At 65.1% G+C, this 25057-nt stretch overlaps 1 protein-coding gene across 4 annotated transcripts in view; it reads left to right on the top strand.

Annotated features, from left to right (window-relative positions):
• The window catches only part of SLC12A7 (solute carrier family 12 member 7), a 42607-nt gene extending 20715 nt beyond the window's left edge, over positions 1-21892 (top strand). For 3 of the 4 annotated variants that reach the window (XM_033852729.2, XM_073801989.1, XM_033852731.2), the window contains exons 8-25: positions 514-725; positions 1229-1396; positions 2857-2955; positions 3514-3571; positions 3877-4051; positions 4698-4816; positions 5041-5139; positions 5434-5553; positions 6383-6487; positions 6932-7100; positions 12019-12214; positions 12447-12616; positions 13013-13144; positions 13770-13877; positions 15455-15633; positions 16217-16231; positions 19175-19308; positions 20422-21892. In XM_033852729.2, the coding sequence (XP_033708620.1) occupies positions 514-725; positions 1229-1396; positions 2857-2955; positions 3514-3571; positions 3877-4051; positions 4698-4816; positions 5041-5139; positions 5434-5553; positions 6383-6487; positions 6932-7100; positions 12019-12214; positions 12447-12616; positions 13013-13144; positions 13770-13877; positions 15455-15633; positions 16217-16231; positions 19175-19308; positions 20422-20513 (2350 nt within the window). In that variant the 3' untranslated portion in view covers positions 20514-21892. The remainder of the gene's footprint in view (positions 1-513; positions 726-1228; positions 1397-2856; positions 2956-3513; positions 3572-3876; positions 4052-4697; positions 4817-5040; positions 5140-5433; positions 5554-6382; positions 6488-6931; positions 7101-12018; positions 12215-12446; positions 12617-13012; positions 13145-13769; positions 13878-15454; positions 15634-16216; positions 16232-19174; positions 19309-20421) is intronic. The other variant, XM_033852730.2, reaches the window with a different exon arrangement.
• The last annotated feature ends 3165 nt before the right edge of the window (positions 21893-25057 follow it).

Here is a 25057-nt window from a genome sequence, read left to right as displayed (position 1 = left end):
CTCTGGCCAGGTCGAGGGCGAACAGGTCACGGTGCTCTCGTGGCCGTGCTGGCTGCGAGGACAGGACAGGTCTGGTGACTCCAGCAGCACCGAGCTCCTCCCGGCCGTGGCCCTGTCCTCATGGAAGCCCCTGAGCAGGGTCTTCTCTTGTCCCCTGCCGGGAGAGGATGCCGCGCGGAACGGGGTAGCTCCGGGTCACAGAGCAAGCGCGCGAGCCCCCGTGCGGCCCCACGGGCTGGGCCAGGAGGAGCCCGGGGTGGGGGGCGGCCGCTCTGCGCACGTGGACACGCCACGCGGGCCCTTCACTCCGCGTCAGGCGCCCCAGAGCGGAGGGCGGCAGGACGGACCGGGGCCCGGTGCTGCCGGAAACCTGCTGAGGGCCGGTCCCTCACGCGAATGCCCTTGTCGCCCTGAGTGGAGGGGGTCCGAAGCGCCTCACGAGGGACCTGCGAACTCCACTCGGTTACGGAGAAGAGCGGTGGGCGAGGCGTCTCACCCCCTGCTCCCGCCCAGGGTCTGTCTGCTGGGGAACCGCACGCTGTCCCGACGTAGCTTCGACGTCTGTGCCAAAGTCCACGCCACCAGCAATGGCTCGGTGACCACTGCGCTCTGGGGCCTCTTCTGCAACGGCTCCACGGCCAGCATCTCCTGCGACCAGTACTTCGCCCAGAACAACGTCACGGAGGTCCAGGGCATCCCCGGTGTGGTCAGCGGAGTCCTCCTGGGTGAGCGTCCGGCGGGTCTCCGCCGCGGCCGGGCCTTCTGAGCCTGGTCCCTTGGGTCCTGTCCTTCCGCCCAACCTGTGGCCACGTCACCCCACCCCCAGCTGCTGGCCCATTGGGGTCCCTCTGGGCTGATTCTCCCCAGAGCCGTAGACGCCAGGCGAATCTTGCAGGCAGCAGGTAAGGGCTTCAAAGTTGACCCTTTATCTTTAGAATTGCAAAGCGGCAGGCACGGGGGATTCGCATGTTGATAAGGGAAATAATTAACGGGTGGGGTCCCTTAGGCAGCTCTCAGGGGTACGAGATAAGTTTTTTCATCAGACTTGACTTAAGGACCAAAATCTTTCATTCAGAGATCAGGAGAGGATGGTTTTCTTAGAGGGCAGTTTCTCCGGGTCAGTCGTCCTTGTCCTGGTGTGAAGTTGGAGGCTGGGGTGGGGATGGGCACCCGATGCCGGAGCCCTGATGGCAGGTGTGGAGTCTCGTGACACGCCTGTTCCCCCCAGATAACCTGTGGAGTGCCTACGCGGAGAAGGGGGTGTTTGTGGAGAAGAAGGGCGTGCCGTCGGTGCCCGTGCCGGAGGAGAGCAGGGCGGGCGGGCTGCCCTACGTGCTCACCGACATCACGACCTACTTCACCATGCTGGTCGGCATCTACTTCCCCTCCGTGACCGGTGAGGCCTCGGCGCTCCCGGCGGGTCAGGGCCCCGTCGGCTCTAACACGCCCACCCCCGCCCCGTCTCTCTTTTCCTTTTGGCTCAAAGATGAGCTTCGGGGTCTCCGTTCCCCACGTGTCTGAGCCGGGGGCTCAGGAGCTGTGGGTGTCAAGGGGCTTGTCCGTGTTCTTGTGAGAGAGCCAGGTTATTCGGAGCGGCCCTGCGACCTTGACCCTTAGCAGTGGACCCGAGGGCCGTCAGAGGCCGGGAACTGCAGCGTCCTTGTCCTTATGAGAGAGTCTGCTGACCTCCCGGAGGGCCCCGGTGCACAGTCCCCCACACGTGCACACACACACACACACACACACTGGTCCGCACGCTCACACACGCACCCGTGGGCGCACACCTGCTCCTGGGGGCTCCTCAGCCTGGCGCAGCACAGTGGAGCCCCGGCCCCCCAGGCTGGCGCTGGCCGACCGAGGGGCCCGGGGCCATCCTCGCGCCTGGCCCCCATTCAGGCCTGTCCCCACGCTCCGGGAGGCTGGCCTGCCAGGGGCTGCTTGCCCCGCTCCGAACTTCATCTCCGCCTTCCCCGAGGCCCGGAGCTGGGGCAGGTCCCTCCCCGCGAGGGCAGGGTCATGGCGCCACTTGGACGGGCGTGGGGGGTTGTGGATCCGGCCCCTGGGGGGTCTTTCTCCTGTACTCCTGTCCCCCGCTGTCGGTGATCAGGGTGGGGACACCCCCTCTGTGGATGTGGGTCTTTCCACGCCCCGTGGCACGCCCACGGGCTCTGTGCTGGCGCGTCAGGCCGCGCCTGGGATGGGATCGCAGGTGTCGAGCGAACCTGCCGCCACCTGGATTTTCTTTGATCCCGGTAGGAATCACTTACACTTTATGTGCCAAGTGGAGTGACCGGTGCGGGGTGGGGGGCGGCGGCGGCAGAGGCGGTGGCCAGTCACCGCGTGGGAAGGAGGAGGGTTGAGGCCAGCGAGGAGTCTGTGCTGAGGCTGGGCTACGCTCTGAGCCAGGCCTGGCCCCAGAAGTGAGTCAGCACTTGGCCTCACTCTCCAGGGAGTTTCTCACTCCCGGCCGCGGGGATCAACAGATCACAGTGGGGATGCGGTCGGGGCCGATGGTCTGGTCTTGGCGTCCGTGGCGAGTGTCTGGGATGAGCCGTGCCCTGGCCTGCACCGTGGAGGCTGCTCCACAGCTGGGCTGGCTGTCCCCGTGGAGAGCGTGGGGGACATCTGAGCACCTGCCCACGTGCCCTGCAGCAGCCTGCCCAAGACGTGAAGAGAGGTCCAGCCTGGCTCTGTGCGGCCCGGCACGCAGGCTGGGGTCTCTCCTTTGCGTCGTGAGGAAGTCCCAGGCCCGTTCTGACTCTGCCCCAGATGGGCCAGGGTGGGCGGGCAGGCGGGTGGCATCTCCCACACGCCATCAGTCCCTGTGACCCATCAGTTCTCCCTCCGTCTCCGTAGGCATCATGGCGGGCTCTAACCGGTCCGGGGACCTCAAGGACGCCCAGAAGTCCATCCCCACTGGAACCATTCTGGCCATCGTGACCACGTCTTTCATTTGTATCTTTGGGGGGGTCGAGCGTGGCGGCCAGGTGCTGAGGGTCGACGGCTCTGTGCCCTTCTCCACTCACTGCCGGGCCCTCTGTGCCTCCGGGCGGGCCTCCCTGCTTTGGGTAGTTCTGGCCCAACACCCGTTCTCAGAGGGGGCTGGGCTGGCGTTGGCCTGACTTAGGAAAATAAGCACAGACTCCTGGACGCCAGCCTGGGCTGGTGGTAGAACATGGCTTTGTCCGAGAACCGCGCGTAGTAACCACACTGTGACGTGTCACTAAGGTGTAGCCACGCGTGTGCTCACGTCACGGTCTTGTCAGGTGGGCTCCTGGCTTTGAGGTGCCCATGGAGCCTTTCTCACTGAGCTCATCCCTTTCCAGCCGGCGAGGTCTCCAGCCCGGTGCCTGTGGTGGTCACCCTGCAGGCCAGGCCCATCGTGGCTGACCTGAGGTCCCCAGAGCAAGGACACGGCACGGGGCCCAGGGCGGGTTGGGCAGGGCGTGGGGTCGGTCCAGGGCTGGTTCAGCTACTGCATCGTGCCCACCGCGTCCTTGACCCGAGCCGCAGACCTGTCCTGCATTGTGCTTTTCGGAGCTTGCATCGAAGGCGTGATCTTACGGGATAAGTATGTTTCATTTATGGCTTCTGGGAACTCCTGGGGCCAGGGCTGGTTTTCTCGAAGGTGATTTTAGCTTTGAGATTGAGAACCCCAGGATTTCTAGCTTTGTCGCAGGTGGCCCTGTGGCCACGTGTTGGGGTCTGATCTGTGCGTCTGTCTCCCGCTCAAGCCTGGAGCTGGGGGCCCGCAGAGTGACCTCAGACCCCGGTAGAGCTGGGGTGTGGGAGCTCCCGGGAGAGGCTGTTCCCACTCAGCAGGTGGGAGGAGGTTTCCGTCTCCAGCTCGTGTCTGAAAGCTCGCCGCCCCTCCAGGTTCGGGGAGGCCCTGCAGGGGAACCTCGTCATTGGCATGCTGGCCTGGCCGTCCCCCTGGGTCATCGTCATTGGGTCCTTCTTCTCCACCTGTGGGGCTGGCCTGCAGAGCCTGACGGGGGCCCCACGCCTGCTGCAGGCCATCGCCCGGGACGGCATCATCCCTTTCCTTCAGGTGAGCCCGCTGCTGAGAGCGGGAACCGCCCCCCCCCCACTCCCACCCCGGAAGGAGCGCGTCAGGAGGGGCCAGAGATCCTGCCCGGGAGCGTGATGTTTACGGTTGAAGATGGTGGGACCCACATCCCCGCCTCCAGACTGGCAGCCCACCCCGAGGCCTGCATTTCTGTTCCACCCTGTGTCTGCTGCATGTTCTGAATTTCCCTTCTCAGGACTGCCGTGCAGGGGGAAGGCTGGTGGGAAAGCCTGAGCCCTGCCCTCCCGCAGGGCTGTGCTCCAGGACCCAGGGCCTGCAGCCGGGCCCTCACAGAATCCTCCCAGCGGGTGTGTGCCGTGGGGAGAGCCCCGTCCAGTGCTCGAGGGTGTCGCCTCCTTGCCTGCGCTCGATGAGGGCGTCTGGGGTCTGACGGTACCTGGGCCGCCGTCTGCCCTCTGAGTGTCGGGTTTTCTTCCCGGACGTGGCTGGGTGAGGTCCAGGCCATGTCGTGAAAAGTCCGTCTGTTTCTGCCACAACTCCGAGACCACTTTCGGGTTGGACCCGACTAGCTCGGCTTCTCGCCTGAACACGAGCTCTTTCTCCTGCGTCCTACGCCCGCCGCGGCCACCTGCCCGTGGCCCCAGCCCACCTGCCTTTCTCCTGGCAGGTGTTTGGCCACGGGAAGGCCAACGGGGAGCCCACGTGGGCCCTGCTGCTGACGGCCCTGATCTGTGAGACCGGCATCCTCATCGCCTCTCTGGACAGTGTGGCCCCCATTCTCTCCATGTGAGTGGCCACTGGCCCCGTTGGCAGCCACCCTTGGGACGTGAGGCCCCTGCTCAGGGGACGGCAGACGGGAGGGCATAGGGCAGAGGAGGGGGCCAGGTGGTGGATGACGGGGCAGGCAGACCCCACGGGAGGCGACCGCGATGTGGGCAACGGGGCTCAGGCAGCTCAGCGGGACCCTGCGGGACCTGGCCCGCCCCTCACGCCGCTGTTCGCGTCCCCAGGTTTTTCCTCATGTGCTACATGTTCGTGAACCTGGCCTGCGCCCTGCAGACCCTGTTGCGCACGCCCAACTGGCGCCCGCGCTTCAAGTATTACCACTGGTGAGTGGCCGTGGGGAGCCCGGCCCCCCCCTCCTCTGGGGCACGCGGTGCGTCTTGGGGGCCAGCTGCCACCCGGGTCCCTGGCTAGCCTTCGTGGGACCGGCCCGGTCTCCGAGCCAGGGGGCCGTTTCAGCCCTTGGGATGGTCTGGGTGGAGAAGCCGGTCCCAGCAGCCTTGCCGTGCTCTTGATGAGACCAAAGCAGGGTTTCTGCTGGGGCCCGAGGCGGCTGCTCAGGTGCCGGCCTGGGGGCCTGGGCGGTGAGGTGGGCCCCCTCTGAGCTGCGTGTCCCCCAGGACGCTCTCCTTCCTGGGCATGAGCCTGTGCTTCGCCCTGATGTTCATCTGCTCCTGGTACTACGCGCTCTGCGCCATGCTCATTGCCGGCTGCATCTACAAGTACATCGAGTACCGTGGGTGAGCTGCTGCCGGCCCCTCTCCCGGGTGAGGGCTCAGGGGCCTCTAGCGGCGGAGGGGTCAAAGCCCGTGCCTCCTGCGGGGGGCTGCGTGGATTTCTGCCTGTAGCTCCTAACCAGTGGATGGCCACGTTTACTCTTTCTAATTGACGTCGTTTGTTACGACGTTTCGTTAGGTTTATCTACGTGTATCTGTGTGTAAGTGTAACGTACTTTTCTAGCAGTGCTCCTTGTAAACTTTGAAATCTATTTAACAGTAGCACTGATGTGCAGTGGATTTTCAGAAATAGACGTTTCTGAAAGGTACACCGTAAAAAACCGAAGCAGCGGGCAGGTTAAGTGCATCTCAGAGCCCCTGGTCCGTCACTGGGGCATTTCCCCTGGACCCCCTGGACCCCCCCAGGGGGCGAGGCCCTGGGGAGGTGGGACCTGGGGTGGGCTTCTCAGGGCACGGCGGGTGGGAGGGCCTCCAGGGACACTGCCTGAAGTCCCTCCCAGCTCTTCCAGGGTGGCTTGGAAGGAGGGTCTGGGGGCCGTGACCACTCCTGCTGGTGAGCCGGGCCACGGCCTGTGAGTCAGAGTCCCCCCCCCCCACCCCACGTCCTCTCCTTCCTCTGCCCCATCGATGGCCCCGACTCTGAGATCCTGCGTGGGTGCCAGTGCCGCCGCCACCCTCCCCGTGCCACCAGGTGCCCCTCCCCATGTCCTGCTGCTTCGTACTCCCGCCCGTTCTGGGGAGCCCCCTCCTCTGTCACAGGAGCGCCGAGAGGCCCTGAGTGGCCACCTGGGTGCGCTGTGGGCGGGGCCTCACCACTGCACCCCCACCGCAGGGCGGAGAAGGAGTGGGGTGACGGCATCCGGGGGCTGTCGCTGAACGCCGCCCGCTACGCCCTGCTGCACGTGGAGCACGGCCCCCTCCACACCAAGAACTGGAGGTGAGTGTCCCCATGCCCTCTGACCCCACGGATGCCTGTTCCTAAAGGCAGGCTGCAGAGAGAAGACGGTGCCCACCCCCCCCACCCCCGTCAGGAGACGGTTGTCAAGGAAGCTGTTAGCACCTTTGTCCCTGCGTCAGCCTGGGCTGGTCAGCTCGGGTCTCAGCGCCCGCTGGTCACGCATCAGGGGTGGAGGGGGACGAGGGCGACGAGCTGACCCACCCGGGGGCCTGCCGTGGATGGAGGGCGCTGACAGTCTTCTCGCCTCTGGGAGGAGGGAGGGGAGGCCGCCCCTGCAGAACCCGAGGCTTAGCTGCACGGAAAGCCTGCTGCCCAGCAGGGAGCCTGGGGCACGTGGCCCGGGAGGGGGCTCACGCAGCTCACCTGGCGTGAGAGTGGGGGCGAGTCGCCGTGGTGACAGCTCCCTGCCCCCCACCCCGGCAGGCCGCAGGTGCTGGTGCTGGTGAACCTGAACGCCGAGCAGTGCGTGAAGCACCCCCGCCTGCTGTCCTTCACCTCGCAGCTCAAGGCCGGCAAGGGCCTGACCATCGTGGGCTCCGTGCTAGAGGGCACCTTCCTGGACCAGCACGTGGAGGCCCGGCAGGCCGAAGAGGTGGGCCAGGCGCCAGGGAGGGGGTGGCGGGGCCGCGCCGTCGCGTTTCCAGCCGTGCGCCCGAGCGCAGCCCCGCGTGTCGCGCCGCGTCCTGTCTCAACCCGGGCGGCACTTTTTCAGTTTGAAACCAGCAGGAGGGAAACCTGCGGAGGAGAGTGTGACGTGCGTGGCCCCAGGACCTCAGACGGCGGTGGGGCTCCGGGCTGTTGAGAGCAGCCTCGGGGCAGGTCTCCCGACAGGCGGGCCCCACACCTGTCGCATCTGCTCCCACGTTTGGGGCCTGTGCTGCCGGGTCAGCCCGTCCAGAGGCTCCACGGACCAGAGAGGGGGCGGCGGGTCACAGGCACCCAGGCCAGGCCTCCGTCACCCTGACTCGGATGCTCAGCTGGTGCCGCTGCGACCTCTGATCTCGGTCCGGGGCAGCCCCAGGGCCTGAGCCTCAAACCCCGTCTCGTGGGCAATTTCAGACACGTAGAAACAGCAGATGTACCACGTGGCCGTCCCAGCGTGGCCCACGTCCTGTCACCTCTGCCTGCCCGCCCCACCCCGGGAGTGTCAACACCGGCCCACCACTCACTCTTCACCCCAGACCCCGCGTGTCTGTCTCTGAAACAGGAGGCGATTCTCACAGCAGCCCCACCACGCCCGTCCGTCCACGGGCCGTGTCCAGCCTGCCGGCTGCTGGCCTCAGGCGGCTCCCGTCAGGCTGGGGCGTCGGGGTCTTGCTCTCGGGTGGGTCCTTCGTCAGCCGTCCCCACGTCAGGGTTGCCCGCTGTGCCCGGGCATCCGGGTCAGCCCTGCTGTCCAGGCGTCTGTAAACCGGGCTGCGCCCAGAGGTCTCCAGAGCACCTGGGGGAGGCACGGCTGCTGGAGGGGGTCGTGGCCTGTGTAGCCCGAGGCGTCGACAGCCCCTTCCTTGGTTGGCCGGACAGCCGGCCCCCCGGGGACCCGCCCTGGCAGCCAGCGGCACCAGCCATTCTCTCAGCATCGTCGTGACCCAGAGCTTTAACGGGGTAGTTGTTGGTGTTGGCTGGGGGTGTAGACGCCTGGGTTGTGGCCGTGATCCTGTCTGTAGACGCTGGAGTCATGGCTGTGACCCTGGGTGTAGATGCCAGTTTTGGTTGTGAGCCGTGGGTGTAGATGCCAGGGTTGTCTGAGAATTGTATCCTTCCTGTCTGGTATTCCAGTTTCATTCACTCTTGGACTGCTTTTCCCCTGCCCAACCCTTAGGGTTTACAGTTCCCTGGGTGATCTCACACATTTTCTTTGGTGACCTTGGCCATCTGTGAGCCATGGGTGTAGACACCAGGGTTGTGGCTGTGATCCTGGGTTTAGACACTGGGGTTACATCTGTGACCCTGGGTGTAGACGCTGGGGTCGTGGCCGTGATGTCGGTGTAGACACCAGGGCCATGGCTATGACCCCGGGTGTGGACCCTGGGGTTGTGGCTGTGATCCCGGGTATAGATGCCGGGCTCATGGCCGTGATCCTGGGTGTAGATGCCGGGGTCGTGGCCGTGACCCTGGGTGTAGGCGTGGTGTGTCATTCTCGCTGGTGGGACAGCCTCCTTGTGCTGGCGCCTCGACCTTCTCGACAGCTCCCTGCGTCGGTGTGAAGAAGCTCTAGACCCGTGTCCGAGGGTGGGAAGGTCCCAGCTCTCGTTGCGACGTTGCCCAGGCGCCGATGGAGCGTCTTCCCTCTCGCACACTCGCGGGTCCTCTTGTCCTCCCAGCGTCTCCGGGGATGGGCAGGGGCACAGTGGGGCTGGGGAGGTGGGCGCCAGCGCCGAGCAGGGGGTCGAAGGCTCCGGGCCCCTGCCTGAGATGGCGCTGACTCGGCTGGATTCACAGCCCTCTTTCCAGACAAGGACGTCATAGCCCGGTATGTGTCCTTTTGGACTTTCTCCTGTTGGTTTGTTTGAAACAGACGATCCCGCAGAAAGACCGTTTCACACACTTACTTCGCTCTGAACTGTTGCTTCTCCAGTCGGCCGGGTGCTTGTTTTGTTTATGACGGCCGCACGGTGTTTGTTTCGTGGACGTGCTCTGAGTTCTGTTCCGTGGAATTGCTGTCCTGGGGACGGAGGTGGTTCCCGTTGCTTCGGTGTCAGGAAGTGTGGTGTGAGCACCACTTAGATGTAGTCCACGGGGGTTGCTCTTAGGAGGGATTCTTGGGGTTAGAGCCTCCCTCCCTGGTGCCGTGCCCCTGAGGCTCTGAGCCAGGTTCCAGTTCTGGTCTGCCGGGTAGTTTACGTAAAGGCCGGTCCGTGTGGCCGGGAACAGGGGGACCCCAGACCCCTCTCTGCCGCGTCTCTTACTGGGAGGGCTCTGTCCCGTTGCTGCCATGGGAAGAGGACGGCACAGCGGGGTTTCGCCCCAGATGTCCGGCACGGATGCAGCTCAGGGCCAAGTGTGTTCCCGAGGGGAGGGGCTGGGTGGAGGCACTCACAGGGTCTCAGAGGGTGAGGACCCCAGGGATGCTGCAGTCGGGTGCAGCCCACAGCGTCTCACCCGCTGGAGGGTCACTGGGCACCCACCCGGTTTTGTAGGTCGAAGACCGGGCAGTGCACTTGGACCTTCCTCGAGTTTTTCAGCGTGTGTCCCGCCGCGGAAGCAGAGGCCTCGTGAGGGTAGAGCCCTATAGGTTCCTGCTGGTTTAGGGGGATTGAGCAGCTCACGTCAGATGGCTCAGCAGCTGAGACGTGCTGGCCGGGATGTGGGAGAGGCTGTGCTCTGCGCTCCCCTTCCTGGGGGCGTGAACGAGGCTCGTCTTCTGTGGGGCAGGGAAGGGCTCACACGTTGACTTTGAGGTCCCACAGGGCCTGGTCCTCAGGGCCCCAGGAGCTGGGTGTGGAGGTAGTGCCCGAGGCCCCGAAGATACCGCTGGGCCCTCGAAGTTCCCACGAGGCCAGGGTAGCGGGGGCCCTGACACCTCACAAGGCAGCGGAGTGGGCTTTCCAGCAGCGGGACAGAAGAACCACAAAACCCCGCTGTGTCTCCCTGAAGCCATAGCATCAGGTCAGCATCTCCACCAGTGACCTGAGAAGCTGTTGGTCTCAAAGCTAGAGCATGCGACCTTTAAGCCCCTTGAGCGACCGTGTCCTGACGGGGCCGAGCCCCTGGCCTCTGGTCTCCAGGAAGCGTGGGTCCAGGGATCCCTGAACTGCACTGCGGCTGCACCACGGCAGCCCTGGGTCACATCCAAGCACCTGTTTGGACTCTTCTTTCTTGAGCCAGCAGCCCTTCGACGTGGTGGCTCAAGTCCGGGTGGTCGAGGGGGGACGTGGCTCCAACCTTCCATATGAGGTCCTGGGGCGTCCATCCCAAGTATCAGCAACAGAGGCTTAGAACAACCAAGATTCACTCTGTCTCCGCTCTGAGGCCAAAAGTCACACATCGAGGTGCCCCAGGGCCAAGCTCCCTCCTGAGCTCCAGGGGAGGGTCCTTCCTGCCTCGTCCAGCTCCCGGGGCTCCAGGTGTCCCTGGGCTCCTGGCCACGTCCCTTCGGTCTCCATCTCTGTCTTTTTTTGTTTTGTTTTGTTTTTGTTTTTTTTTTGCGGTATGCGGGCCTCTCACCGCTGTGGTCTCTCCCGTTGCGGAGCACAGGCTCCAGACGCGCAGGCTCAGCGGCCACGGCCCACGGGCGCAGCTGCTCCGCGGCACGTGGGATCCTCCTGGACCGGGGCACAAACCCACGCCCCCTGCATGTGCAGGCGGACTCCCAACCACTGCGCCACCAGGGAAGCCCTCCACCTCTGTCTTTACGTGGCTTCTCTGTGCCTGTCTTCTCTCCTGTCCCTGACATTGGATTTGGGACCACCTGGATAATCCAAGATGGTTTCACGTCAAGACCCTTAACTTAATTACATCAGCAAAGACTTTTTTCCAATAAGGCCACATTCACAGGTTCTCAGGATTAGGAGGTGGGTGTATCTTTTGGGGGCCACCATCAATTAACCCACTGTGGTCTGTCCTCTGGCCCCCAGAATGCACACCTGCCTGATGTGCAAAGTACGTTTATCTCATCACTGCATCCTCCCAAGTCTCAACCCCTTACAACATCAAGTAAGTGAGGAATGTCATCTAAGTACCCGCAGTTCAAAGGTCCCAAATCTCGTCTTCTAAATCACCTGGCTCAGGTGTGGGTGAGATTCTGAGTGGAGTCCATCCTGGGCAGAACCCCTCTGCCCACAGCCTGTGCGACTCGGAGATAAGCAGTCCGCGTTTCAAAGTGCATTGCGGGACCTGCACGGGGGACACGTCCCAGCCGGGGAGGCACAGATCGGAGGAGCCGGGGGGTTGGACTCCAGGGGGCAGTTCCATTTGGTGTCGGGCGGCAGTGCTTCCCTGTGGCTTGAGGCCCCACCCCCAAGCCAGGCCCCCGAGGGCCGGTCGGCGCGGCCGGCAGAGGACCCGCTTCACAGGTGGCGCTACCTCGACAGAAGGCCTGCCGTGGCCACGGTGTGCCGGGCTGCGCTGTGCCGCGGAGCTGCCCCAGTCGGGCGCGTGGCATGTGGCTGAGGGGCCGCAGTGCACCCGCCGGGCACTTCACTCCCGCACCACCACCTTCTAGGAAGAGCTGTGTGGTTTGATGCTTTCTGACCAAGGTTCCCGCAAGCTAGGAGTGAGGGCCAGGGTGTCCGTGTGCAGTAGGGGGTGGCCTGTGACCCCGCTCTCCTGTGGGCACGCACGCGTGTGCGCACTGGTGCTCACGTGCACACGCAGGCAGTGCCCGAGAGCGCCGGGCCCTGGCCTCGACTTCGGGTACCGAGGGGCGCCCGCTGAGCCTCTGGCCCCCACGCGTGAGGCTGTGAGCCCACCTGGGGCCCGCCCGGCCCCGTGTGGTAGGCGAGTGTGTGCTGGGACCTGCTGCCCCCAGCCCACCCCTCACCCCAAGCCCGACCCGCCTGTGTCTGCAGAACATCCGGGCCCTGATGGGCGCCGAGAAGGCCAAGGGCTTCTGCCAGCTGGTGGTGTCGTCCAACCTTCGGGACGGCATGTCCCACCTGATCCAGTCGGCTGGCCTGGGGGGCATGAAGCATAACACGGTGCTCATGGCCTGGCCCGAGGCCTGGAAGCGGGAGGACAGTTCCTTCTCCTGGAAGAACTTCGTTGGTGGGTCGGGCCGTTCGGAAGCCGCGTGACGGGAGCCCCTCCCCCTGGCCTTGCCCCCATTGGGCGGTTCCCGGGGGCGCCCCGGCTGGGCCGCAGAGTGATGAGGGGGCGTGCCCCACGAGGGGCTTCGTGGGGACCCCGGGCTCCCCTGCCCCCGTCCCGCTGGTGAGTCCAGGCCGCTCGGTTCTGCTGGGTGGGCCTGTGACCCCGTGACCTGCCCGCCTCTCCACAGACACCGTCCGTGACACCACGGCGGCGCAGCAGGCCCTGCTGGTGGCCAAGAACGTGGATCTGTTTCCGCAAAACCAGGAGCGCTTCAGCGACGGGCACATCGACGTGTGGTGGATAGTGCATGACGGGGGTCTGCTGATGCTGCTGCCTTTCCTGCTGCGCCAGCACAAGGTGTGGGCGGGGCCACGTAGGGGGCGGGGTCATGGGGGTCACGGGGGAGGGGCCACACGGGGAGCGGGGTCATGGGGAGGGGCCACACGGGGGAGGGGGTCACACGGGGGAGGGGCCACACGGGGGAGGGGGGTCACACCGGGGAGGGGCCACACAGGGGAGGGGGTCACACGGGGGAGGGGCCACACGGGGAGCGGGGTCACGGGGAGGGGGTCACACGGGGGAGGGGCCACATGGGGAGGGGGGTCACACCGGGGAGGGGTCACGGGGGAGGGGCCACACGGGGGAGGGAGGTCACACCGGGGAGGGGTCACGGGGGAGGGGCCACACGGGGGAGGGGCCCCACTGGGGAAGGGAGTGGACAGCGGGCAGGAGTGACCGCCGCCCGCCCCCCAGGTGTGGAGGAGGTGCCAGATGCGCATCTTCACGGTGGCCCAGGTGCACGACAACAGCATTCAGATGAAGAAGGACTTGCAGACGTTCCTGTACCACCTGCGCATCAGCGCCGAGGTGGAGGTGGTGGAGATGGTGAGGGAGCTGGGCACCGGGCGGACGCAACTCTCACCTGCAGGGTCCCCACGGCCCTTACAGCCCAGGGCCGGTCTGCTGGGCCGTCGCGGCATCTTCTCTGTCCTCTGGCTGTGACGGCGGCTCGGGTTCCTTCCTTCCTTTTCCGTGACCTCGACAGCTTCAAGGAGGGTCAGGCGATGTGTAGTGAGTCCCTCAGTTTAGGTTCGCCTGATGCTTTTCTCGTGGCTGGACTGGGTCGTGGGTTCACGGGAGGAGGACCCGGCTGGACCGGGCTTGACCACGGGGCTGGCCGCCTCCTGAGGAATCTGAGCTCCGGGGCCGGCGGGAGGGTTACGGTCGATCCTGTGGGGCGCGTGTGGGCCGGCCTGTGCCCGGAGCCCACGGTTGTGGTGCCTTCTCGGGGGTGTCTCGTGTGTCAGTGAATGTGGGTCCCGGGGTAGGTGGAGGGCGTTCAGTCGTGACCTGCACGCTCACACGTAGGGGTGGGGACGCCGGGGCCGGGGCTGTGAGCCACAGAGGGCGGCCCGGGGGCCCCCGGGCCCGCAGCACGCTCGCTGGGGGACGGGGGGTGAGTGGTGATCATTCTGTGCTCGGGTCTGCTTCCGTGCCTCGGAACCTGTAGGTTGAGAACGACATTTCGGCCTTCACCTACGAGCGGACGCTGGTGATGGAGCAGAGGTCGCAGATGCTGAAGCAGATGCAGCTGTCCAAGACGGAACAGGAGCGGGAGGTGCGTGGGGCCACACGGGGGTGCTGCCGGACCCCTGGACAGCGTGGGCTGTGTCCCCCGGTGCCGCACTGGCCTGTCCTTTCCCGGACCCCGTGTGACTGTCAGGACAGCGTCCCTGAGGCCTCCTCGAGCTTTTGTCCCCACACCTGGTTTTGTGAACAGCTGGTGGCGCGACTTCTGCCCCCACCTCCCCTCGCCACGTGGCTCGAGGTCACGCCCTCACAGGCCTCTGGGGTCAGGGCCCGTGTCTGCCCGGCCGTCCTGCTCGTGCACGGCCCCGTCTCTCTTACATCATATCCCGACTGGCCACCTCTTCCTGTCCCTCCATTCTCAAACCAGCAGCCACCAACTCGTTACACCCCTCCCAGCCTTGCCCCGGCTCACGTGTCCCTGCGGCCTTGCACGGCCCGACCCTGTCCCTGCCTGAGTGACCTTCGCCCTCGCCACACAGGCCGCTGCGGTTTCCTGGGGGCGCTGACCCCTCACCCCCACAGGCCTCCGGCTCCTAGTTGTCGTCAGTGCCATCTTTGCATACAGCTCCCGGGCACCTCGTGTGACATGGGAGCTCCTTCCCCCTGCACCTCCCCTTCCCCAGACTCCATGGCGCTCACAGCCCCACCCCAAGGATGTGGGCTCCCTGACAGCCCCTTTGCTGTTGACGAGTGAGGGGGGGTGAACGGGTGAGGGGAAGGACGGATGGATGGGTGGGTGGGTGGGTGGGTGGATGGATGGATGGGTGGGTGGATGGGTGGAAGGATGGATGGATGGATGGGTGGGTGGGTGAGGGGAAGGATGGTTGGACAGACGGATGAATGGACAGATGGATGGATGGAAGGATGGATGGGTGGGTGGATAGATGGAAGCATGGATGGGTGGGTGGATGGGTGGAAGGATGGATGGATGGGTGGGTGGGTGGGTGAGGGAAAGGATGGTTGGACAGACGGATGAATGGACAGATGGATGGATGGAAGGATGGGTGGGTGGGTGGATGGGTGGGTGGATGGGTGGAAGGATGGATGGATGGATGGGTGGGTGGGTGAGGGGAAGGATGGTTGGACAGACGGATGAATGGACAGATGGATGGATGGAAGGATGGATGGGTGGGTGGGTGGGTGGGTGGATAGATGGAAGCAGGGATGGGTGGGTGGATGGGTGGAAGGATGGATGGATGGATGGGTGGGTGGGTGAGGGGAAGGATGGTTGGACAGACGGATGAATGGACAGATGGATGGATGGAAGGATGAGCAGGTCGAGCAGAGCCTGTGTGTGCGGGGGGCGGGGCTATGTGCAGTGTGGAGACGTGCATGTCAACATCTCCTGTCAGCACGTCTGAAGAGGTCCTTTCTCAGGGGCTTTCAGAGCTGGGACAGGAGGAGACAGAAATGTAACGATGGGTTTGGTCTAGAAGCCCAGGAGGAGGGGCCTGGGAGGGCCGGTCCAGATGTCCCCAGGCCCCGTCGGCTGTGCTCTGTGTGGGGCCCGGGGCTGGCCGGCTCCTCGCCGCGCGCACGCGCCCTCCCCCGGGCTGGGCTCCTGCCGTCGCGGCAAGGCTGGTCACTGTCCTGCTCTCCCTCCAGGCTCAGCTAATCCACGACAGGAACACCACCTCCCACTCTGCCGTGGCCGCCAGGACCCAGGCCCCGTGCGCGCTGGACAAGGTGCAGATGACCTGGACGAAGGAGAAGCTGGTCGCCGAGAAGTACCGCAACAAGGACACCGGCGTGTCCGGGTTCAAGGACCTCTTCAGCCTGAAGCCGTGAGTGTCCACCTGCAGCAGCCCGCAGCCACGAGGGGCCCCTTTGCCTCCGCGAGGAGCGGCGGGCACATCCAGCCTCGGAGAGGCCAGAGCCGGCCCCGGGCCGCAGCCTCCTTCCAGCGCCAGTCAGCGGGGACGCGGGTGGCGGGTTGGCGGCGGTGCCACCGTCAGTGTTCCTGGTGGGTGTCCCAGCACCTAGGGGTCAGGCCTGAACCCCCGCGGTGACGTCCAGGCTCCCCGTCGGGCCGGGGCCCGTCCCCCTCCTCGGCTCTTGGCTGTGCTGTTGAGCTGAGGGCCCCCAGGGCTGGCACAGGTGCCCGTCGGTGGCGTGGCTGGACCTGGGGAGGGGTCCCGAGTGGGAGACTAGGACAGTATCTCCCGGGTCTTCGGTGGCGGAGCAGAGCCCTGGAGCCCTGAGTCATCAGCAGGGCCTGGGGGGCCCGAGGGGGCCCGAGGGGTCAGTGTGCTTGAGGAGGGCCACAGTCAGATGAGAGGGGCAGCGGGGATGAGCCGAGTAGCGGTTCAAAGCGTGTGTCGTGTTTCCGCTTAAAGTAACGTGCTCTCTGTTTTTTCTTCCATGTAGAGAATGGGGAAGCCTGTAAGTCACTCCCTTTACGCGGGACCTCGTAGCCGTGGTTGCCTTGGCATGCGCTGCACGCACAGCCCCCGTGAACCGTGTGTGCATGTCCGAGTGTGTGCACAGCCCTGTGTGTGTGCAGGGCCCCATGTGTGGGTGTGCCCGTGAGTACATGTGTGCGCACGTCCCGGTGTGTGTGCATGTGTCCATGCATACGTGCTCGGCCCTGTGTGTGTGCCCGTGTACACGTGTGTGCCAAGTTCTGTGTGTGCACGCACGTCCCAGTATGTGTGCTCAGCAGGTGTGTACGCGTGTCCGTGTGTGTGTGCCTCGGCCGTGTGCGCATGTCTGTGTGTGCGTGTTCACGTATATGTGCCTGGGCCACGTGTATGTGTCCGGGTGTGTGTGCACGTCCTCGTATATGCGTCTGGCCCGTGTGTGCGTGTCCGTGTATATGTGCCTGGGCCACGTGCGCATGTCCGCGTGCAGGTGGCGCTCGCCTGTTTAGTTTGCTCACTCTGTCTGGAGCGGCTCAGGGCGCACCCCAAACCCCTTCTCTGGGCAGCACGTGAGGACTGAGGTTGGAGGGAGGTTGGTCCTGAGCGGCTCTGCAGCGGAGCAGAGCGTGTGCTGTGCCTGTAGCTGGTAGCAATCGTTCACCCACATCCCTTGGGGCTGGGGGTTCGGACCTCATCTCAGCTCGTCCAGGACGGCGTTTCCTCCTGTCTGCCCAGCACCGGGTGCCTTTTTGCCCCATAGGAAGCTGCCACCTTTAGTCTCGTGGGAAGGGATGTGGATGAACCTCTGCGTGGCCGGCCCCTGAAGGCTTAGGGCCAGGCCTGCAGGGCCCGCCTGGGGTTGCTGTCTGTCTGTGCATCTGTCCACCCCTTGTTCCCCCATGATTTTCTGACTGCTGTCCCTCCCGTGGGAGCCCGGCCAGCGTGCTCCGTGGAGCCTCGGGACTTGGGGTGCACTTCCTGTTCCAGCCCCGAAACCCGAGTGCATCACACCCTGAGGGAGCAAAACGTGCAGATGAGTCGGGGAACGCTGGGCCGAGTCCTGCACTTCCTGCCGTGTTTTCACGACCTTGAAGTGTCCTACGAGTAAAGCCTCCTAATTAAAAAGACAAAAACAAACCCGTGGACACAGGAGTGCGTGTCCCCCCCAAGAAGGCGCGGTGAGCCGTGGGCCCGTGCCCCGCGTGCGCCTGCCGGGGGTCTGCAGGGTGCGAGCGGCGGACGGAACCCCACTCCCGTCTGGCTTCTCCTCGGGGTGGGCTGGAGGGGCTCCCGGAAGGTTGGAGGTCGGCCCACAAGTGGCACGTGCCCAACTAAAGCTCCCCACGGTGGGTGCCCTGCGGCAGGTTCGCTGGCCCCCGGTCGTGTGGGCATCTCTGTTTCGCCAGCCTCCTCCGTGTCTCCGTCTGGAGCCAAGGGTCTGGATTTCCACCTTTGCCCCCACGGAGCCTTCTTCTGCCCCGGGCGGCCCCCGCCGCAGCCGCAGTTCCCAGCCTCAGAGGACCCCATGTGGGAAGCCCCTCTCCAGGCTCAGCACATGGCCACGTGCTTCCATTTGGTGGCCTCGTGGCCGGTTGTGGAGGCAGTGCAGGTTTCCGTTAACTTCCTGGACACACGGGCTGCCCCGCCCCACGTCCGCGCCCCTCTCGCCTCCACAGGGCCTGTCATCTTGGAGCTGCGGGTCTGTCCAGACCCAAACTCCTGATTTTAAGATTATAAGTGTTTTCAGACTGTGAACCCTGAGAGGCCCTTCAGTGTCACACACGCATTCCTGGGATCGCCTTGTCCCCAAACGCACTGGTAATTGTGGTCCGTCCTGGCACCTGATTCACGGTTCTTGTAACGAAAGACTCCTGACTGCTGTGGACAGAGACCCAACCTGTAATTTTACCAGATAAAATTGGAGAGAGGAAAGCAGAGCTCCGTCTCCCTGTTTCCCTCCTGGTGATTGGAGGCTGTAATTGGGTTTATTTAGCTTAAGGCTTGCGTTGAGCAAAGGGTGTGGCCTGGAATGCATCCTGGGGGCCTGTCCCCTTGTGTGGCGGCCTCTGTCTGTATGTCTGCCCATCCGCCCGTCCCTCTTATGTCTGAGGCACGGGTGGCCTTTGAGCTACGAATCCTGTGTGCGGCCCCAGGGTTGGCGGTGGTGCTGGAGCGCCCAGCGCAGGCGGGGTGCTGGTGCGGTGAGGCGGGTCTTCCCAGCCGGGGCGTCTGCCCCCTGCTTCTCGGAACCCAGCTCACTGGGGAGGGACCTGGGGAGGGGGGAGGACAAGCACGCAGGTGCCTGCGCACCTGGTGTCCCCAGTCTTGCTTCCCTGGGGATCCTGCTTTGGGGGCCGCTGCCAGACCTGGTTGCCCGGGACGCTTCGAGAACCACCGGTGCGCAGTGGATGCCCCGCCCGCCTTGAGGAGTGTGGGCACCGGGCAGGCAGGGAGCAACGGGCACAGGGTCCGGGTCTCCAAGGGCGGGGGCTCTCGTCTTTCAGCTGTCGGCCGGGTGGACGGAGCCGGGGCTGGGCCTCATGGCGGACACGCTCAGCCAGCACCTCTGGCTCTGTTCCACGACCTGGGGCCTCCAGAGCGGGTGGAGGGCTGGGCCCTTCCTCGCTCACCCTCTGCGTCGGAAGCAGCGAGGGGCAGCGTTTAGGGCAGGCTCAGCTGCAGGGCAGGGGTCTCAACGGGAGACACTCCGTGACCAGGAGGTGCACGCTGTGCCGTCGAAGGGGCTGCTCCCGCCCAAGGGGCGGTGCTCGGGGAGCAGAAGCTGACGTGCCCGGCTGTCATCTTGGCCTCCGCGTGCAGTCGCCGTGCCGGGGGTGCTCCGGGTGGCGGGTCTGATCTGTTTTCACCCGGCCTTCCTGACGGAAGTGGAGCGGGCAGGGTGGGGCCTGAGCCCGGCACCCAGGACCGCGGCTGGAGGTGCCGAGTGACCGTCCTCCTCCCACAGGGACCAGTCCAACGTGCGGAGGATGCACACGGCCGTGAAGCTCAACGGCGTCGTCCTTGACAAGTCCCAGGATGCCCAGCTGGTCCTGCTGAACATGCCGGGCCCCCCCAGAAACCGGCAGGGGGACGAGAACTGTATCCTTTTCCGGGCGCCGTCCCCACGTCGGGGCACCGCTGCCGCAGCAGGGTAACACCCCCTCCTCTCCTGCTCAGCGGAGACACCCGGGCCAGGGGTCAGGAGCCGCAGGGCCCTCGACGTCGGGCGGGGCGGCCAGCCCAGGTGGCCCAGACCAGAGCCGCTTTGCCCCGGGCCGCCCGCGGGGCCGTGGGCAGGCGCACGCAGAGGCTGCGAGCGGGCGGCTCCTGCCGGCTGCCTGGGCCCCTCGTGGCCAGCAGGGGGCCGCGAGCCAGGGGGCGAGTGTGCTTCTCCGTCCCACGTTTGAGCTGCTGGGGCCCCAGGGCAGCTGGGCGGGGGAGCCCCAGGAGTCGCCCCTGATCGCCTCGGGCGTGAGCAGTGGGGCCGAGGGGCAGTGTGGCCACGTGACTGAGGAGGGGGCCTTCCGGGGCCTCCACGAGGATCACAGTGGCCCCTGGATCAGGGTGGTGTGTGAGGAGCACGTGGGCTCAGAGACCGACCCGGCGGGGAGTCACCGCATGACCGACCCCGATCCTTCCTGCTGCAGCTCCGGCTCTGGGTCCTCGTCGGCGCCGGGCTCTGAGCTCCCGCCCGGCCGGGTCCCTTCCTGCCCGTCTCCAGGACGTGGCAGAGCCGTGGCTCCACCCCCAAGCCCTTCCCGGCACCAGGTGCCCTGAAGTCCCCTGGCGGGTGGAGCCCTCGTGGGTCAGCCGCGGGGCGCGAGGCTGTCATCCTGGCCTCGGGGTCACAGGCCGGTCCCCCGGGGGCAGGACGAGGTGGGAGGAGGCACGCAGCCTGGTCCCGGGTTCTGAGCCTCAGGCTGACCACACGCTTCACGGGTCTGTGCCTCGTGGTAACCAGGACTCCCCGGCCTATCCAGGGTCTTGGGGGTGGACAGGCCCCTCCTTGGCAGGGTCAGTGCCCCTCGTTCCCTCACACTGGCCGTCTCCTCCCTGAAGGCCCTGGGTCCCGGCCTTCCCTGTCCCGTCCTTGTCTCTTTCTCCAGCCAAGGCCTAACTGGCCGTGGGCTCCTGGGTGGTGAAGGTGCTCCGTTCACCCTTTCAGCCACGCACCTGGTTGGGTTGGCTTTGTCCTTAACTCGGTGCCCCCAGACATGGAGTTCCTCGAGGTCCTGACTGAGGGGCTGAACAGGGTCCTCCTGGTCAGGGGCAGCGGCCGGGAGGTGGTCACCATCTACTCTTAACGTTCGGCCGCACCGGGGATGTGCCCGGCGGTGTGCGGATGGCGCTGCGATGCTCGCGGACCAGCACCTGATGCCCCCGGGGGCTCTCCTGTCCAGGCCAAGAGCCGGCACGTGACTCGAGGTTTCCTCGCGGCCGAGGGGAGGCGCGAAGCCCTCGTGCCCCCCTTCCCCCCGCCCCGGCGAGGCTGGCCGTGACCTGGGACGTGGCTGGCCGTCTCGTGGTGACAGAGGAGGTGGGAAGCCCCTTGGATTCTAAAATCGATTTCCCTGGGTTGGATCTTCGGGCTGTCGTGCAGTTACGTTCACTCAGATCCCCCCGACCCGCGAGAAGCCGCACAGACTGAGGTGGAGCGTCGGCAGCTGGGTGCAGGCTCCTCAGGGGCCCGGGCTCAGGCCCCGGCGCTTCCCAGCTGGGTGTCCGCCTGCGTTTATGCTCCGGGAACCTGCAGGCAAAGGGGGGGAGCCTTCGGGGCCGGGAGCGCCACACACTTTAGCATCTGACATGCGCCTGCCCCTGTGATCTCAGCTTCCACGCTTCACGCTGGAGAAAGGGGACGAGGCTGCAGCCGCGGGAGGGCCCGTGACGTCAGCAGCTACAGCAACCGGCTGTCAGCTGAGCCTGTGTGTCCCCTCCCACCGGCACCGACGGTGGTCCAGCTGTGTTTAGGGCGCTGACAGGTGGTCCCAGCCCCACTGAGGGCACTGACAGGTGGACCCAGCGACATCGGGGGCACTGACACGATACCTTCCAATGATCCTGGACTGTTTGCACTTTACACACGTGATCACGTCCATTGTATATTGTCGCAGTAATTTGTGCCTCACTTCCCCATGGCTTATTTATTTATTTAAACACCTGGGGGAGTCTGAGTGATAAAAGTTGACCCTGAGGATATAGCTTCTGTGAAAGGGGCTCCAAACAGACCAGCCGTTGGCCTTCTCTGGCTTCCGTGGGCTCCCAAGGGAATCGGCCTGGTGCATGGATTTCAGGTCAGGCAGGGGCTAGGCATGTGCTTCCAGACGCTTCTGAGGGGTGGCTGGGCAGCGTCCGGCGGCCACAGCGTGTGCCAAATGCCACAGCTGGGCTGGGCAGTGGGGGGGTCTTGGGTCAGTGCCGAGTTAGGCCTCCAGACCCCTCGCGCATCTGGGGAGGGGCCCGCCAGTCCCTCTCCTAAGTCACATGACCCCGGCTCACGTGGAACGGAGGTGCCCGCGCCCTCCACCTGCTTCCTGCTGTGTCCGTCTACACGGGGCATCCTTTCCACACTGTCAACTGTGTAACCGTAACTGCAGCCATTTTAAAGTTGATTTCACGGTTTCCTTTTTTAGGTCCTTTGTATGATTTTGTTAGTAGAAGAATAAAATTGTATAAAACCTGAGTATGTTGAAGGGTCTCCCGTGACTCGCTCAGCGTAGAAATTAAAACGTTTGGAGGTGCCCCCCTCCCCCTCTTCTTGGAGGACTTTATTTCAGGTCTATCAGCCAAAGCACACTCAGATGGCGAAAGAGTCAGCACGTGAATTGGCGGAAAGAAGTAAAAACCAAACCGCTGTCAACGGGGAGCTGCCCTGCGTCCCCCGCCCGGCTGGGTGTGCAGCACAGCAGTGAGATCCTGCTGCTGGCTGACACGACTCCACCTGTAATTTCTATCAGGGTGGAATCGGCAAAGAGTCTGTGACCAGGGGCCCTCTGTCCTGACACGGGCTCGCGGCGAGACAGCCCTTCCCGCCTGCGAGGATGTAGGCGTGACCAAAGAAAGGAAGACTGACAAGTGTTGCCCAAACGTAGAGAAACTGCTCGTGGGGACAGCGTTGCAGCTCCTAAGTGTGTGAAGCCAGGAGACCCAGCAGTTCCACTCCTGGACGTAAAAGCCAAGAGGAACGGATGCCCGAGCAGACGTGGAAGCGCCGGTTCCTAGCGCTCACAGCCGCCCTGCTGTAGAGCAGCCCACGTGCCTGTCCGCTGACGCACGTGGACGAGCACAGTTACACGTGTGACGGTGTGTAACGCAGCCCTGAGACGGATGAAGTGCTGCAATACAGCTGAGCCTCGAGAACGTTCTGCTGTGAGAACGATGCCGGGCACGACCGTCACGCTCCCGTTACACGTCCAGGGTGGGCAGAGCCAGAGCCAGACTGGCTGACGGTGCAGCCACAGGGGCGGGGGTGGAGACTGGGGGTCCGTGGCGGGCACGGGGTCTCTTTAGGGTGAAGAGAAATGTTCTAAGAAGGTGGTGACTCCTCAGCCTCCCCGGCCGCTGCCCCCGGTGCTGCCTCCCCACCTCTGTGTTGGCGGCTGGGCCTCCCCGGTTTCCCTGGCAACGTCGACCCCTGCTCCGTCCCAGCGCCCCCCTCGTGCTGCCCCCTCGCCGTGGACGCCAGCAGCGGCTCTAACTCCGGCCGCCCTGCTGTGTCTCCCAGCTGCTGTTCGCCGAGTCTGCAGAGGCGCCGAGCGGTCGAGCCGTCGCCGCGGTGCACGTGGACCCGCAGCCTGGAGCGCCTGGGGTCGCCGTGGGGGTGCAGCCCCGCCAGACTCGGCGCCAGGCGCTTCGGAGGGCGAAGAGGCAGCTGGGGGCACCGGCTCGTCCCTGGTTGGCCCCCCCTGGGGCAGCGACTCCCAGCCACCCCCAACCCTGACAGAGGTGCTGTGGGCGTACGCACGGTGGGAGCGTGTGGCTCACGGAGCCCATGGGAGGCCCTGGGTCCCACTTCTCGGACGATGGCCAGTGGCGGGCACCGCCCACCCCATCCTTCCAGGCTCAGACTGGGCAGCAGCCGTCCTGCGTCTGGTGGTGGCGGGCGGCGTCCACTCACTCATCCACCCACTCCCTCACTCACCCTCCATGCTCGCTGGGCTCCCTCGTGAAGAGCCTGGTCCCAGGACAAGCTGTGGGTCCCCCAGGAGCAGACGGAAACGGGGCCCGCGGGCAGCAGGCACAGGCGAGCCCGGCCCGGCACGCGGGGTCGGGGCACGGGGCTCATCTCAGGTGCAGAGAAGCACGAGGGTTGAGGGCAGAAGCGAGGGAATGAGGCAGAGAGTGGCCTTGGGAGCAGGAGTGGGGTCCAGGGTCTCCTCCCACGTCCCACACCAGGTGCCCCGGGTGCAGAGACATAAGTGACCACGTTGTGTCTGTGCTCAGAGGAACACGAGGAAAGAGACTCGTGGGCTCGGGGGCCGGCAGGGGCCGCACGCACGAGCGGAGCGGCCAGGAGCACGGGCCCGGGAAGGGGGCAAGAGGGAGGCCGGCGCGCAGACCGGGGACCAGGAGGTGGGGTGGCCAAGCCGAGGGCCCACGCCCCCTAGCGTCGCGAAGACCTTCGCTCGTGCCAGGTTCTCCGGCAACACACTCTCCGGGAGGGCCTCCTTAGGAAGTAAGACTCAGGTCGGTCCAGTTGGGATCGTCCAGTAGCCAGATCTACACTTAAATAAGTAACGAGGCTCTTTGTTTCCGTTACAGAAGGCATCTCTCTGTACTTGCCCAGTCACCACGAGGCTTCCCTGGTGGACTCGGCGCTGGGGCCTCCTCCCCGTCACCCCCGCCCAGGCCCAGCGGGCAGGAGCTGCCCCCAAAGCAGGCTGGACAGCTCCACTGACCCCGGCCACCTGTCTCACAGCCTTTCTTCCAGGAGGGCAGCTGCTTCCCCTGATGCATGTGGTCCCGGGGCCCCGCCCCAGGTCAAGCAGCTGCGTCCACGAGAGACGAGCTGTTCTCCACATGTGGACGTTTAGTTCCTGTGTCCACGGCCACATGGCGCCCTCTGTGTGCTCATAAGTGATCTTTCTCGTCGCTGCTCTCAAACAGCTTCTCTGTCCCTTTCAGCCGTCCTGGACACGCACTGGCGGCAGGGAGGGTGGGCTTCTCTCCTCCACGGACCCACAGGCAGCAGACACACACACTCAGCTGCTGGTCCGTTCAATGGCATTTCAGTTACATTTTGTCTTTAAAACCGGGGTCTGGACTCAGGCTGAAGTTGAGGCCTCACCACACTCCCGGCCGGCCAGCGAGCTCCGCCTGAGGGCGGTGTGGGCGGTGGCAGGGCCGGATGGGTCTGCTGGGACTACAAGTCCCCTCACGTGGGGACCGGGTGCAGGAGCTCTGCACACAAACGAAGCGACCGGGCTCGGGGCCAACATTTCGTGCCGAGGGGCAGGTGACGTGGAGCTGGGTTCACGACAACAGAATGGAACGTGGACTCGTCTGCGCGGGGCCACACCCGGCCGCTGGCCTCTGGGCCAGCCAGGCCCGGCCTGCGTCTGCTCCTGAGACCCCCGGAGCCCTGAGGTGTGGGACGCCTGCGCCTCCCTAAGCACGCGGGTGCAGCTCACGGAGACGCCAGCTACTCGGAAGCCCGGAGGGGTTCTTTAAGCAGCCACGAACACGGCGCCTAGAAGGGGGCGGAGGAGGTGGAGACGGGGCACATCCGCAAAGGGCCAGCATCTCCACGTAAGCCTCACCTGCGCAGCCCACACAGGCGTGGAGTGTCCCCACAGCACGAACCCAACCTCAGGCTTAGGGCTTTATCTTGCTCTTTTAGAGCAGTGAA

This window comes from Tursiops truncatus, chromosome 3 (genome assembly GCF_011762595.2).
Source record: "Tursiops truncatus isolate mTurTru1 chromosome 3, mTurTru1.mat.Y, whole genome shotgun sequence".
Classification (NCBI taxonomy): domain Eukaryota; kingdom Metazoa; phylum Chordata; class Mammalia; order Artiodactyla; family Delphinidae; genus Tursiops; species Tursiops truncatus.
This window is presented reverse-complemented; position numbering and strand designations above follow the sequence as displayed.